Source organism: Dermacentor albipictus, chromosome 10 (genome assembly GCF_038994185.2).
Source record: "Dermacentor albipictus isolate Rhodes 1998 colony chromosome 10, USDA_Dalb.pri_finalv2, whole genome shotgun sequence".
In the NCBI taxonomy this organism is placed as follows: Eukaryota; Metazoa; Arthropoda; class Arachnida; order Ixodida; family Ixodidae; genus Dermacentor; species Dermacentor albipictus.
In genome coordinates, this window is record NC_091830.1 from 1,361,042 (window position 1) to 1,376,886 (window position 15,845).

The following is a 15,845-nucleotide window of genomic DNA, read 5'->3' on the forward strand; positions in this document are numbered from 1 at the left end:
GCCGGGAGAGTTGAACGGGCATTCTACTTCCTCTCAGAAGGGCAGATTGAAAATAGCATTTCGCTATCTTCTTGCTGATGGAGTGAGTAATGCATTTCAGTGCACTCGACATTTGCGAGAATAGAACAATGCTTTGAGGTGTAAATCAGCCCCTTTCCTCCTGCGATACTTTCCATAGTCTTTAGGGTGTACAGGAAAGAAGCTATTAGTCGAGAATATATGTGTCGCGTGCGTAGATAGCGCCATTGACACAACACGCATGACGCGATGGAAGCTAAATTTAGCCTGGCGCTTGGCGTTTAGACAGGACTTCGGCAGTACATTTGTCTATTGGAGCAGGAAAGATCACGTTTCAGAGAGCTCATTAAGCCATACGTGGTAGGGATAAATTATCAAGCTAAAATAAAGGTTCATCAGAAGCTTTAAAGCCTACAGGCGTGCAATATGTTGCGAAAACTTCACGCTAGCTCAGCTATGCCCCCCTCCCCCTCTCCGCCCCCGCTCGACAAGTGCGGATCAACATGGGCATAGAGAGGGCAGCGAGACCGATGGCTTTTCAGCACATTTCACCACAGCGGGACGTGTCCGCCTCTAAAGGGAGCGCAGCGCGCTCCAGCGGCGGCGCAGGGCAGTCTCGGCGTCACCAGTAGGGGCGCCATTTCTTTACCCTAGTCCCCACACACCCTCAGCAAAAGAAGTGGACCCATAGAAATAGGGTGCGAATCCGAGCGCAGAATAAGGTCATAGCAGCGCGAACTAAAACATATACTCAAAGAAAGAGACACATAGGGACAAGCGCTAACTTCTAACTACCGGCTTATTTATTTATTTAATTTTTGACTGTGGGTAAAAAGTGGAGTTCAGATACCCCGCGTGGTGACTAGGTATCAGGACGGATGAACTCGCACTAGCGCTGAGGCTGCGTGCATGGCGCGGGATGATAACTGTGTTAGTAGGTCTTCTGTTGCATTGTCAGAAAAACAATAATTACTTTTTAGAAAGCACTGGCATGCGTACCTTGACGATTTCGTGCTTTGGTTTCTGTATAGTTTTGTTTTCCCAATTGACGGCTTTTCCTTGTTTTTTTGTTTTTCTGTCACGCCACGACCTTTATTTTCCTCTTTGAATGGAAATCCGTCCAATAAAAAAAATCGAATAGTTGAAAGCTAGCGCTCGTCCCCATGTGTCCCTTGCTTGGCACATATGTTTCAGTTCGCGCTGTTATGACCTCATGGTGCAAAACCAGCTCTCCCGATTTTCCACCTTACCGATTGTAAAATTAAGACGTAATATCTCCTGCCCTCCCCCCTCCCCCCCCCCCAGCTTTAGCAGAAGTAACACATGTAGCTTTCCCAAAGCATGAATAAATAAGCGCAGCATTCCGGGCAAGTTGGTAATCCATTACTTAAATGATATTGCGCTTGGTGTGTCGTCTTCTCTCACGTCCATGTCGTTTTTTTGTCGCGCAATATCATTTTAGTCATGAATAATTGTTATTTTGTAAGTGCTTGGACGCTTTCTCACCCGCAAACGTTACTGGCCAGCACGTGAAGTAGGCGGTGTTTGTTTGAAACCGCGAAGCAAGCGAACGAGTAAGGCACCTGACCCTCCGTGCTGGCTCCGGTTTGTCTGCCAATTTCATCTGCGCATTTAATTAGCACAATGCACAACGGCAACGCACAAATCAAATGATAAACATTATGCAGATCACACGTACTATTGCAGTCCATATAATCAAAGATTTCTGTGCTGGTTTCTTTGAGTGACGATAATTAGCGGTGATGTTGACGGCGAAAGCTTAATTTCTTCAACGTTTATTCTAACACGAGAGTGGTGAGTTAATATTACACCTTACCTTGTCTGCACCACTGCTGTTTGTTTGCATAGTACACAGAACGCACAGGAAGAGGTCCTTGTCCGAGGCATTGTTGTGCGCCATATTTCATAACCTGTGAGAGGGTTGAGCATTATCATTGCCTCACATGGCACATCGAATCGTGGCAGAAGTACAAAATTTGAATTGGATTATCGAGCTGTACCTGCCAAAACCACAATCGCATTATGAGGCATGCTGTAGTGGCGGACTCCGGATTAATTTGACATTGTGATGTTCTTTAACGTTTCCCAAAGTCTAACTGCACGTGCGTTTTCTATTTCACCCCCGTTGAAATGCGGATGGCGCGGTTTGGATCAAATCCGCGACCTTCAGAAATGCTATAGCCGCAAAGTTACCGCAGAGGGCACAGAAGTGTTCTGACGTGCGACCGCTTCCGTAGAGTCGCCTGGAACCTGCGATGCTCTTTATTTAATGCGGCTCTGCTTCTGCACTGCGTAAGTTGTCCGCTAGGCACATTGGCATGGTTTTATTTTTAAGAAACAGCAGAACAGCACGGTACCGTATCTTGAACTTAAGTTTATCCAGCGTTTCCTTGCGTTCTTTTCGTCACTTTTTCCCTATCCCACCCCCCCCTTTGTATTTGTATGGGAACTGCGAGCGAAGAGTGGCAAGACTGTATTCACTCGTTAAGCGACTGCATCGGTTCTGCCCATTCTCTGCCTCGTCTCCCTGCTCTCTTCCGTGCTATCTATACTCGCAGACAACTTTTCTTAGCTATGAAGCGAAGGCTACGGAAACTAAGCGCGCCTCTTTCACCGCTGCTCGAAGTAGTCCTGCACTTTTGTTCACGTTTTCTTACGTGGGAAATAGAAAACAAAATTATTTTTCTTTTGTTTTTTACAGCATCTAGTTGAAACGATACGTAACAGTCACCAGTCAGCTATTGGTATTTAGTGCATTTTTTATTTGCTCTTTTGAGTTTTCGCACACCCGAAACCGTCGTACGTTTTGCACATTCATCAAACGCAGTATGACGCATGTGTCTTCTGGTGAGTGTTTGTCGCTTGCTCTCCCGCCAATCGACTCCCCTGAGAGGCTGTTGCCTAACTTTAGCAACAAAAGACTGTTGAAGCGCACAAAAACAAAGAGTTTGCAGTGACTGAGCGGAAAACAAGCAAACCCATCTGGAAATCGCAACCTTCGGCATTTAGAAAGGAGCGAGCGAGCTCACTGCTGCGCCGGCCCTGCCGACACCAGCGTCCTTTGCGCGTCTGAGTCCTAACCGACACCATACGGCTGCTTCGGAGCTCCGACGCAGGCCCCGATGCTCGCTGTTCAGAACTTGGTTCATATCGGATACGAATAAACACTGATTCACGCCGAGTTAATTGTATCTGCCTTTACTAAAGAGGTTATGCGAGGTAGCGAAACCGAAACCGGTGCCGAGTGCGCCAGGACTACATTGCGCACAAATACGGTCGTGTGCAGAAGCTCCGACCCCCGTAGCCTTCGGTTCATAGCAAAAAAAAAAAAAAGTTGTCTGCAGGTTTAGCTTCACTCTGGACTTGCACGTTGGTAGAAGGGAAAGCGCTTTCGGGGGGTGACACATAATTACAGCCGTCAAGAGGTCAATGTGGCGGCGACCCAGGAGCTCCAGAAGGCATTGTGCACATTCCATGCGGTGAGGTCCAAACGAGTTCCTCGCGTCTCTTCTCTGCCAAGCTCCTTCCACATATATACAAGCTCTGAACCACCCTCCGAAGTGGTGTGCCTGACAGCAGCAGCCACAGCAGCAGCAGTGGGAATGCCGAAGGAAAAGGCAAAGACATCGTTAAGCGTCCTTCATAATCTTTGAACTAGCAATTTGAACACAAAGTCTAACAAGCAGATGCCTGAAATTGCGATGCTGAAATAACACTGCTGAAATGTTTGCTATTAATGGGTAACAAAACATTTACGAGGAACCAACGCCGCTCACTGTTCAAGAATACGTTGAGCACGCAATGGGAGGTGGTTAACTGCGGCACTATATTGCCCTCTGTTATGGGGGCTGCTCCCCTTTACCACCATGGCTTGCCCGTATGCGGAAGACAACAGGTAATTCGAGTGCCTTTTCCTCAAGCAAAGCGTTCGGAACTCCGTGCAGCGCGAGCCACCATCCCTGATCGAAGACGCTGTGACCAGAAGCTCCGCGTCTCAACGACCGCGTCTCAAAGCGCTAGCTGTCACGAGGGAAGAATGCGAGAACGGATGGATGGCTGAATGGATGGATGGATACATATTATGAGCGTCGCCTTTGGAACGGGGCGGTGGGCTGCGCCACCAAGCTCTTGCTACTATGCTGCCTGATATCCTACCTAGGTTAAACAATAAAAAAAGAAAAAGAAACTATGAACTTCCACAACCAAGTTTTCTGATCCCCTATTGCGAACAGTACTTTTGTACGTCTCCGCTACGTCTGTTTTTTGTGTTTTTGACTGGTTTTTTCGTTCAAGTATTTCCCAACTACATATCCCATTTTCAAAATGATACGTTTATGGACACTCCCTATGCTGCTATACCCTTCCTCATCGATGACCATTTCTCTCAACTTATCATTAATTTCTTCTGTCATCAGACAGTAATCAATCGTTGCTTGCCGGTTTCCCACTTCCCACGTGATCTGCACTTCATACTTAGGCCTTGTATTCAAGATAACGCTCCTCTTACCACCCTGCCACCATACGATACTGAACGGTACTACCCTGCCAGCGGTACCCATATGCTGCCCCACGGCGCGGTTGCGTACGTTCGCGCGGGCTTTATCTTGGAAACGATCTGCTTTGGGGGCACAGTTTAGGTGGGCCCACGGCTCGTACCTTCGCGTGCGCTGTGTTTTCACCGCTCAATTTGCGTTGAAGCGATAGATAGCACGAAGGTCACTTCGCTCGCTGCTGCTGCCGCGATTCCTCACGCCAGCGCTTTGACAGCGAGTGTCCGTGGTTATCGAGTGTGACGTGCTCATGTTTGCCTGTGCGTGCTGACACAATGCTAGGTAAGTTATATAGTAAGCGAATGTTTACAACGGGTTCTTCTCCGGCGGCTGACGTGTATGACGCGGCCGTGCGAGCTGTGTCTTGAATACGATCCGCGAGGCGGGCAGTGTGGGCGTCTAGGCACACCGAGGACCGATAGCTTCGTGAGTGCTGTAGCACCCATATGCTTGCGCGTCACCTGCGTTCTCGAAGTGAAAGGTCACTAATTTTTTTTCGTGTCGTCCATTCAGCGTCTGCAGCACGAACAATACGTTTCACGTGCCACACTGCGGCTGGGACCCTGATGAAGCCTACCCGACATTTTAGAGGAGGTCAATGTATAGTGATCCGCCTCGTGGACGCCACACGGCTGCCCATGCATGTCGGTGCAGGCGCACCGCTGGCTTGCGGCTGACGAGCCCTTCGCGCATCGGAGGCTGGTCAGCTGTGCGATTGTATGCAAGTAAAACGTGCTGTTGTTCGTGTGTTCCATCTGCCCTGCTTCACGCTACAGACGAGAAACAACAAGCTCTACCCACAATAGCCAAAAATATATTTTCAACGAGCTTAAGTGACGAGCCGAAATTGCCAGAAAGCGTGAGTTCTAGACGCTGCGCCGTGTATCCATTGATCTAAGGTAATCACGAATTCTTCTCCGTTACCTTCGTGATGACCTGGTAGAAAAAAAGAAAGATGACAACTCAGTTAATGCTCTTCACCATACTAATGCTTCAAGAAACGCGACTATAGGTTAAAAGTGCGATCGTGTGGCACTGCGTGTGGTAAAAACGAACATCTAAAGAACATAAGAAATAGGAGGCTGAGAAACAGGTTCAGTTCTCAATTTATACTCGCTAAATGTGGTGTCTGGCGAACTCTTGCACGGTGTTAGACACTCGACATGACTAAGTTGGAATGATGGCGCGGAGTTCCAGAATAGGAACTACAGCTCCCCCCCCCCCCCCTATAATAGGTTAGATCCTAGATCACTCACCGTTTTAACTTCCGTGTATGCCAGGATACCTTCTTCACCCCTGGAATAAACATTTCGTACAAGCAAAATTAATGTGCAATCCATATATCACTTCATGTTTCTTTCTTAATATACACCAGGGACATATACGAAGAAGTTACGGTTTTACATCACGCCACTTACATTTCGCGCGAAAGTCCTGACATCTTGTAGCCTCCGAACGGAGTCTGCGGGCTGATTTCCATAAACGTGTTGATCCTGGGAACGAGAAGGCGTAAACATCACATGGTGTTTCTAAGAGATTGCACACACTTTTCATCGCAGCACAGCAAAATAAGGAACATAACACATGCAACGAAGTATCGAGAAAGCGACCTCGGCCCTTTTTGAAAGCGCACTATGGGTCATTCTGCTTTTTTTGTGTATGACCATATTTATCCGTTAAAATAAAGGTATACTGCTCAAAGTGTCACATAAAGCATCTCGTAGCAGCATGATGAGAGGGAACACACTTTCCTATTCCAAATCGCGACCTTTATACCCCGCTGAGATCCCACTCGGGCTCGAGGTCCCGGAGTAAGGCCCTGGACTTGTCAACCAGAGGAACTGAGCGGCTTAATTTCAGTCCAGGAACATCAGCAGCTACATCGATCGTTTATGCTACTGTTCCTTTCATGTTTATTGTAGAACGCACCAGGCTGTCAGAACATTTGCTTAGTGCACTGACATACAATCTCGAGGAAGTGACCACTGCGAGATCGTTATATGAGCTCTGAAAGTTGGAGCACCTCGGAAAAAAGCCCAAATCATATACAGTCAAATGTCTTTTTGACAAATTGCTTGGGGACTCCGAAATCATTCGTCATACGGGTCATTTATTTGTGCAGGCGCTTGACTGTATACTGACTGGAAAAAATGTCAAATAGCCGTGAACCGAGGTTACGACTGCGACCCCAGATCGCGAACTGGTGCCTATCATTATCTAAAAGAATGCACAACTCCGCCAGCTAAGCTGCGAGAAAAAATTTAGAATTATTCACCTAGGTTGTTTGAAAGTAGGCGAACGTACTCGTTAAAGATGAATTGTACTCGTTTGATCACGTGCACTAATAAAAACATTCACCTTGTGCTGTCAGTGAAAAATGAAGTGACACGCGCCAGCCCCTATTTTTATACAAAACTTGCACTTGATTCGATCCTGTACCGCGCACTACTGGAAGCTTTTAGCATTTGATGGCGACTATACAGATGGATACCAAATTACTTAAAGTACGACCATCACTTCTTAGCCGTGGCGTAGCCAGAAATTTCGATCGGGGAAGGGGGGGAGGGCTGACGTTGCAGGTCGGCCTCCTCCTTAGAGCATTTTTCGAGGAATTAAATACGTGAATAATAACTGCACTGCCATTGCCAAAGAAGCTGCAAACGAATTCTTGAACGCTATGCACTGTCAAGACAAGTAAAATATGTATTTTTTCATAAAAGAATATACTCGTATGTCTCAAAAATTGTGCCCGACATAACTGATATCAATGCTTCCATATTTTCTGTCCATTTATTAGGTAAAGATAATATCACACGAACTTTAGAACAATATAACTTTGAAACCAGCAAAGCAGTGCATATCGCTGATATGAAAGATGTAATGACTAAGAAAGGAACAAGCTGATGACATCTATTTTAATGAAACTTTGTCCTTCAAGAACTTTGTTTACATTTTTGTACATATGAAACGGCCAGGGAAAAATCTCAATGACGCTGTCCTTTGTTCCAATGTACTGCGCAGGAGCAGCTATCCCCGGTCGTGTAATGTGAGTATTTCCACCGGAATTCTAGTCGCAACAGCGAGCATATATAAAGAGCTGGAGTTCTGTAAAATATACGAGGGCGAGTCAAATGAAAGTGAGCCAATGCGAATATATGACAAAAGGCCGGTACTATATTAAAATGTAGCCTCCATGAGCATTAAGAGGTTTGTCCCACTGGCTAACGCGTCGCGCGATTCCCGTCTCACAAAACTCTTTGCGTTGCTGCTTAAAAAAGTCTAACTGACTCTTTCACGTCATCGCCCGACACGAATCTGGTTCCCTTGAGATGTTTTGCTCAAATGCCCCAAAATGTGGAAGTCCCAAAGCGACAGGTCTGGGCTGTATGGCGTATATTGCAGCGTTTCGCTCTTGAACTTTGCCAGTTTATGTTAACCACATCAGCGACGTGGGGACGCGAATTCTCGTGCAGCAAGATGACCCTATTCCTAAATTTTCAACATCGTTTGTTGTTGATTACGACACGCAACCGATCCGGCGTTTGAAAATATTCGAAACGATTGATAGTATCTCCAGGTTTAGCAAATTCGAACAGTAATGGCCCCTAACGATCGAAAAAAATTGGAGGACGCTTAAGCTTCGCCTTCAAGAGTGGAACGCGATAGCGTTCCCGTCGACCCGCCAATGGGTGTAAGACAATGGGCTACAGGCAGTGGCGTAGCCAGAAATTTCGTTCGGGGGGGGCTCAAGTTGCAGCTCGGCCTCCTCCTTAAAAGGCAGCTTTAGTACGGGTGCTGTTATTTAAATACATCTAGAAGGGCAATTCGTTTTTCCTCGCAACAACTGCACCAAATCTGACATTTTTTGTTGAATTTAAAAGAAAATATTAAATTCTAGTGACTGTTGGTTTCGAATTTTTCATTTAGGCGGTCAATTCTTTATTAAAAATTGGCCAAAATCGCAAATTTTCAGGAAACGGAACTATCAAGTTTAAAACTCAGTAACTCAACAATAAAAAATGATAGCACAATTTTGTGAATTGCATATAATAGTACATCTACAGAGGACAAAATAGATATGTTAAACATGAATTTCAAAAAAGATTAGTACTATGGAAATACGACTTTTGCAGAACCCTTATACACAACGTAACCAATTCACGCAAGATACAAATTGACATACCATATTTGTCCGCATCGACTTTCCTAATAGTTGCCGTTTACAGAACCGAGATATCTGTTCTTGGTACATATCTATTATTTTGTAAAGGTCGTGCTTCTATTTTTTCGAAATTTCAAATTTTTCAAAATATTTTATACAAAATTCAGGCCGTAAATCGAAATTCCGTTTCCAACAGACACTATAATTTACCTTCTCTCTCAAATGCAACAAATTTCATTAAAAGCGATTAGCAGGATTATCTCAGAAAAGCGTTTCTGCGTTTTACATGCATTTGAATAGGCCGCGTCGGATTGGGCCCCTGCTAAAGCTTCCTCTTAAACAATTTGTCGAGGGATCAAATACATGAATAATAACCGCATTACCATTGTCAAAAATGCTGTAAACGAATTCTTTAACGCTACGCACTGTCCAAACAAGTAAAATGTGTATTTTTTCATAAAAGAATATTCTCGTATGTGCCAAAAATTGTGCCCAAAGTAACTGATATCAATGCTTGCATGTTTTTGTCTATTTAATAAGTAAAGAAAATATCCCACGAACTTTAGAACTATATCACTTCGAAACCAGGAAAGCAGCGCATGCCGCTGATATGAAAAATTAAATGGCAATGAACTGAACAAGTTGAGGACAAATATGTTAATGAAACTGTCATTCAAGAACCGTGCTTACATTCTTGTATATATGCAATGGTCAGTGAAAAATCTCAATGACGCTGTCATTTGTTCCAATGTATTACGCAGGAGCAGCTGTCACCGGTCGTGAATCGTGAGCAATTGCACCGAAATTATAGTCGCAATAGAGAGCACGTATAAAAAGCAGTTCTGCAAGCTATACGAGGGCGGGTCAAGTGAATTTGAGCCAATGCGAATATGTGACAAACGCGGTACTTTATTAAAAAGTAGTCTTCATGAGAATTTAGGCATTTGCCCCATTGACTATATGGAGTCGCGTGATTCCCGTCTCATGAAACTCCTTAGGTTGCTACTTCAAAAAGTCTGTAACTGACTCTTTCACGTCATCGTCCGGCACGAATCTAGTTCCGTTGAGCTGTTTTTCGGTTGCCCCAAAATGTGGAAGTCACAAGGGGGCAGGTCTGAGCTGTATGACGGATGTTGCAGGGTTTCCCACTTGAACTTTGCCAGTTTTGTATTTACCACATCAGTGACGTGTGGACGGGCATTGTCGTGAAACAAGATGACATAATTCGTCAATTTTCCACGTAGTTTGTTCTTGATTGCGACACGCAGTGGTTCCGGCGTTTCATAATATCGGAAACAATTGATAGTCTCTCAAGATTGAGCAAATTCTATCAGTAATGACGCCTGACGATCGAAAAAAAAAGTCAACAACACCTTTCCGGCGAAAATGACGGCCTTTGCATTCTTTGGCCGTGGTAAATTCGAATGTTTACACTGTAAGCTTTGCCGTCGTGTTTCAGACTCGTAGTAGTGGCACCATGGTTCGTCCCTGATCACAATAGCAAACAAGAAATCGTCATCCTCATTGTGATACCAGATCAGATTAGTCAAAGCAGCGCCAAATTTCTCCGTCTTCTGGCGGTGGATCAAAATCTTGGGCATCGATTGCGCACACAAGAGCCGATAACCAAGGTGCTCATGAATTATGGCGTGAACCGAACCGTGACTGATTTTCACACGCTCTGCCCGTTCATCGGTGCTTGCCCTCCATTCTTGTCTCAGCTCATCAACCTTTGAAATTGTGCGGGATGTGATTGCACGATGGCATTGACCTGGTCTTCGAATGCCTTTGCAACTTTCCCATTCTTCTTTGAACCGTTTGCTCCCACGCTTTACAGTGGCCGATGAAATGCAATGTTTAACGTACATGGCAGCCATACGGTGATTAATTTCTTTTTGGGAAACACCTTTAGCTGTCAAAAACTTCGCGACACGACGCTGTTCAGCTTTTTGGGTGTCCATTATGTCAGGCAACCATGTTCAACCCAGTTTATGAGAGCATTAAAGAACATTTATTCTCACACATGCGTACCACTTTTGTAAATGAGAGATGCCACTCTGCTACACGCATGCCTCGCAGATAATGAATCGAACCATTATTGCGACTCACACTCGTGCTTTAGAAATGCGAAGAGACAGCTTGATAAAGGGCAAAAAGTGTGACTGGAAACAAAGTTCACTGCACGTATACACGAAACCTCGCAACAAGATATTTAAATATACGTATAAATCACCAATAAATCTACGTATCTAAGAAAAATTCGCTGTATGTAATGCGTCAAACAAGGCAAATAAACATGCTGCGCGATCACAGCTTCACAGAATCCTAGATTCCGCCCCAATTCCATCCACTCCCCCCGGTGTATCGCGCGCGACCAAAGGCGGCGCGTTTGCTCCCCGCTTTTCTCCTTTGCGCACACATGACTGAGCCACCATCGTCGGCTCAGCCATTCCAACCCCCCCGCCCCCGCCCCCCACGCTTTCACTCGCACATACAGCCTGCGGCACGCGGTCACGATGTTATCAGCCTTGGACTTTATACGAAACCTGAGGGCGACGGTGATGGCACGAATGCGCCTGGAGTGTCCATATAATTGCTATCGCAATAATGTAATAAGAGTATCTGGCAACTGAAGCGTCCCGTGGCTCATTACTTTCCACAAAAGAAGAAGTAACAAAATCGAACTTTCACCATGCGACAATTCCCTGCACCGCAACAATGTATTTTTTTTTTCTTTCTGTGGTGCGGGGGGCACCGAAATGAAAAAAAAACGCATAGGAAAGTATGTTGGCCACAATAGAATGCCTACTTTGGGCACCTAATGTGGCTACGGAAAGAATATCGAAAAAAGCGTGAGACGCTTGGTCCACTGGGAACCAACCATACGCATACTGCTCGGTATCCTACAACGGCGAGACAAGACTTTCCAGATAAGTTCTGCAAAAGCGAACGCGGTGCAATCCATCGAGTCCCCACAGTGATGGCGGCGAGCGACCATTGTTTCATTTTCTCGTCTGCTATCCAGAAAGTGTCCAAAACTCTGCCAGGCGAAATTCCACTCGACCAGAGAAAACCGAACGCGCACCGAAGTGCGCTGCGCGGTGGTCGGGGCCACGCGAGAAAAACGTATGCGCTCTGGCTAGCTCTGGCAGCCCGCGGGTATAACAGCGAGAACAAAAAAAAGAAAGAAGAGGCTCAATGTGTCCTCGCGAATAAAAGTCAAAGTAGAAAAAAAAGAACGTACTTAGCTTGGCTGAATTTAGTGTTTTGACATGGATGCTTTGGCATAGGTTAAAAAAAATGTTGATATTTTTTTTTCTGACATGGCGGCACAAATGAACCACCACAACGCTTCGTCTCATTGAACCTCGCTGCACGCTTAGTCAACTTGTCGGCTAGTGTGTTGATTTGACTTGTCTCGTTGTGTGTTGTGATGTAAGACTTTAGAAAAGTCAATGGACCTTTGGCGTCAAATGTTTACAACAACATTAAACCCACAAAGTTCCGCAATTGAAGATCTAAAGCACAACTTTGGAAATATCAATGCACCTTTCACATCAAGAGTTTATGAGATTTATACCAATAAATTTTCGGAATTGACATCCATGCGCTCCATAGATTCCGCGGCCTCAGCGAGATGCCGCGGCGAGCCCGCTCACTATCAAAACGCCCTTGAAAACTTTGTGGTCGGATGGGACTGCTTGGCGTTATGCGACTCTCGGTGCATGGGTGTTGCCGCGAAATCCAGCCCGAGTTCGCTATCTTCGCGCTTAAATGTCTTTTCGAGCTTCAAAAAGACATTCTAGACAAAATCCAGAATGATTTCCGGCGCCGGGGGTTGCTTTCGTCGGCGGTGCATGGGCAGCACGAAAAAATTTCGGGGGGGGCTGAAGCCCCATAAGCCCCCCCCCTTGGCTACGCCCCTGGCTACAGGGCAGCCATCACTTACGAGGCGCCCCGCATCAGACGCGGTGAGCGTCGAGCCATATGGTCGAGCAACGCGGCGTTCGGCGCAGCAACGAAACGTGCGCCTGAGCATGCGGAGCGAACCAAAGAACTCGGTATCCCGGAGGGGGAAATGATGCACGCCAGCCAAACGCCGTGATCGGCACGGGCAGAGAGATAGAGAGACAGTGATCTAAAGAAAGGAAGGACGCTTGATTCTACAGAGGGAGCGAGCCGCGACAGCTCCAATGCGCGCGTGGCGCGCCATCTGTCGGGGCAGCGCCGTACATGGAGAGGAGGGGGTCTTCTGTGTTTGCCGCAAGATGGCTCTCCGTGTGCGGAAAGCGCAGAAGAAATGCAACGAAACGCACTTCGCTACTCGTGTAATTGCGACTTCTGTAAGTTACATGTTCATAATTACCGATATACACCACAGTATAACTTTCCACGGCTCGTTTCGAAGGCAACACCGCATTCACTAGAGGCGCGTTTGTACCTTATGGAAGCATCGAAATCGTGGCTGAGTGGTAGCGTCTCCGTCTCACACTCCGGAGACCCTGGTTCGATTCCCACCCAGCCCATCTTGGAAGTTGCTTTTTATTTATGGAGTGCATGCCGTGATTTATCGCTCACGGTCAACGCCGCAAAACGCTGACGCCGACACCCGACGCCGACACCGACACCGACGCCGACGACACCGGCTTTTCTGCGACACGAGCTCCTTAACGCTATCGCGTTAAAAATCCAACAACACCTTTCCGGCGGAAATGACGGCCTTTGCTTACTTTGAGGGTGGTGAATTGAAATGTTTCCACTCTAAGCTTTGCCGTCGTGTTTCAGCCTCGTAGTTTGACACGCAGCGGTCGTCCCAGTACGAACACCACGACATCACGGCTACTGCATGCTCTATTGGGTTCGCCAACGAGAAGCAGGCCCTCGCAGACTTCGTACGAAATGTGGATGATGAACGGCGGCAACTCTAAGGAGTGCGGCTGTAACAACCTGTGACAGCTCTTGCCGACGTCATCCGGAGTGAAATCAGACAGGCGGTGCAACCGCTCGCACGATTCATACCACCACGACCTGAAGTCTCCGTGCTTGCATATGCGGTGGCATTGAGGGCTCCTGCGCCAGCGTCTGCAGATCTCATCATGCGGACAGCAGACCAGGCTACACCTCCGTTCCCGGACACCCCTTCGCATCCAGTACGCGGATCAAGGTACCCGAACGTACTTACGTATCTCGCACATGGCTGAAGACAGAGCGATATACTAAGGCTAGTTTATGGCACTCGTCAGATAACCGTCCGCTCTGCTACCACTGTGGCGAAGCGGGTAAATGTACGGCGACTGCCAGTACCGCCAGCTAGGTCTCCGCGGTTTCCACACTGATGGGCGGTGCCCACGCTACGGTGATCGTCCCCACGAAATGGAAGCGTGTCTGACGGGCCAGTGGACTCCTGTTCAGCGCCGCCGATCGCGATCGTCATCCCCTCGTCCGCTCGGGTCACCTAGCTTGCCCTCGTCGTCTTCCGCTCCCCTCAAGAACTGATCACCGAGTCGCCACATGGGAAACTAGGAAGCGCGATTTCTGGCGGTGAAGTCACTTTCCAACGAACATTTAACAGTAGGAATACCAGCAGGCATTACGTAATCACGGAGCACAGACCGCTTACGTAAATATCTAGGAAAATATCTACAGATTCCACAGCCACTTTAATTCTACACACAAAAAAGCAGGAAGATACCTATAAAGAAAGGGGTCAAACAAGGATACACAATCTCCCTAATGCTATTCACTGCTTGCTTGGAAGAAGTATTGAAGCTATTAAACTGGGAAGACTTAGTAGTAAGGATCGATGGCGAATGTCTAAGCAACTTCCGGTTTGCCGATGACATTGTTCTATTCAGTAACAATGCAGACGAGTTACAACAATTGACTGAGGACGTTAGCAGAGAGAGTGTAAGAGTGGGATGGAAGATTAATACGCAGAACACAAAAATAATGATAAATAGCCGGGCAAAGGAGCAAGAGTTCAGGATCGCCAGTCGGCCTCTAGAGTCTGTCAAGGAATACGTTTACCTAGGTCAATTAATCACAGGGAACCCTGATCGTGTGAAGGAAATTCACAGAAGAATAAAAGTGGGTTGGATCGCATACGGCAGACATTGCCAGCTCCTGACTGGAAGCTTACCATTATCATTGAAAAGGAAGGTGTACAATCAGTGCATTTTACCAGTGCTGACATATGGGGCAGAGACTTGGAGGCTGACAAAGAAGCTTGAGAACAAGTTAGGGACCGTGCAAAGAGTGATGGAACGAAGATTACTAGGCATAACGTTAAGAGACAGAAAGAGAGCGGTTTGGATCAGAGAGCGAACGGGTATAGTCGATATTCTTATTGACATCAAGAAAAAGGAATGGAGCTGGGAAGGTCATGTAATGCGCAGGTTGGATAATCGTTGTACCATTAGGTTTACAGAATGGGTGCGAAGAGAAGGGAAGCGCAATCGAGGACGACATAAGACTAGGTGGAGCGATGAAATTAGGAAATTTGCGGGCGCTAGTTGGAATCGGTTGGCGTAAGACAGGGGTAATTGGAGATCGCAGGGAGAGGCCTTCGTCCTGCAGTGGACATGATGATGATGATGATGATGATGGTGGTGGTGGTGGTGGTGGTGGTGGTGGCGGTGGCGGTGGCGGTGGTGGTGGTGGCGGTGGCGGTGGCGGCGGCGGTGGTGGTGGTGGTGGTCAACAGAAGCCGTGTAAGGGAATATGCTATATGACGAAGCATAGCGCCCAAACTGAGTGAAACGTGGGCTTATGTTGAAAAGAGAATGTTTGACAAAAAGGCATCTTAGCGCTCTACTTGCGAGCTCCGCGCGTCGCGCACAACGGCAAAATTTGGCTGAGATGGTGACAGTAGCGTATGCTATCCGCGGACTGCGCTTTTTCACCAAGCCGGAGGGGTGGTTCAGGACTTCGTTCGCTTCACGTTAAGCTGGTGGATTCCTGTGACAGTTGAGCATTCCTCGTGGCTGTTAAATAAAGATACAAAAGCGTCCTCACAAGGGTGCCACAAAGGCGTATATGCCAACATATGATGGCTAGCAGCGCAGACGATTCAAAGCCTTGCACTAGTCTCGGAG

The 15,845-nt window shown here is 46.9% G+C and overlaps 1 protein-coding gene across 2 annotated transcripts in view; it reads right to left on the reverse strand.

The window, feature by feature from the left end:
• Positions 1 to 15,845, reverse strand: part of LOC135911970 (aldehyde dehydrogenase 1A1-like) — a 360,058-nt gene that overhangs the window by 200,509 nt on the left and 143,704 nt on the right. For both annotated transcript variants that reach the window (XM_065444352.2, XM_070527411.1), the window contains exons 10-12: positions 6,008 to 6,082; positions 5,846 to 5,885; positions 1,856 to 1,949 (exon numbers count right to left, since the gene is read on the reverse strand). In XM_065444352.2, coding sequence (XP_065300424.2) covers positions 1,856 to 1,949; positions 5,846 to 5,885; positions 6,008 to 6,082 — 209 coding nt within the window. The remainder of the gene's footprint in view (positions 1 to 1,855; positions 1,950 to 5,845; positions 5,886 to 6,007; positions 6,083 to 15,845) is intronic.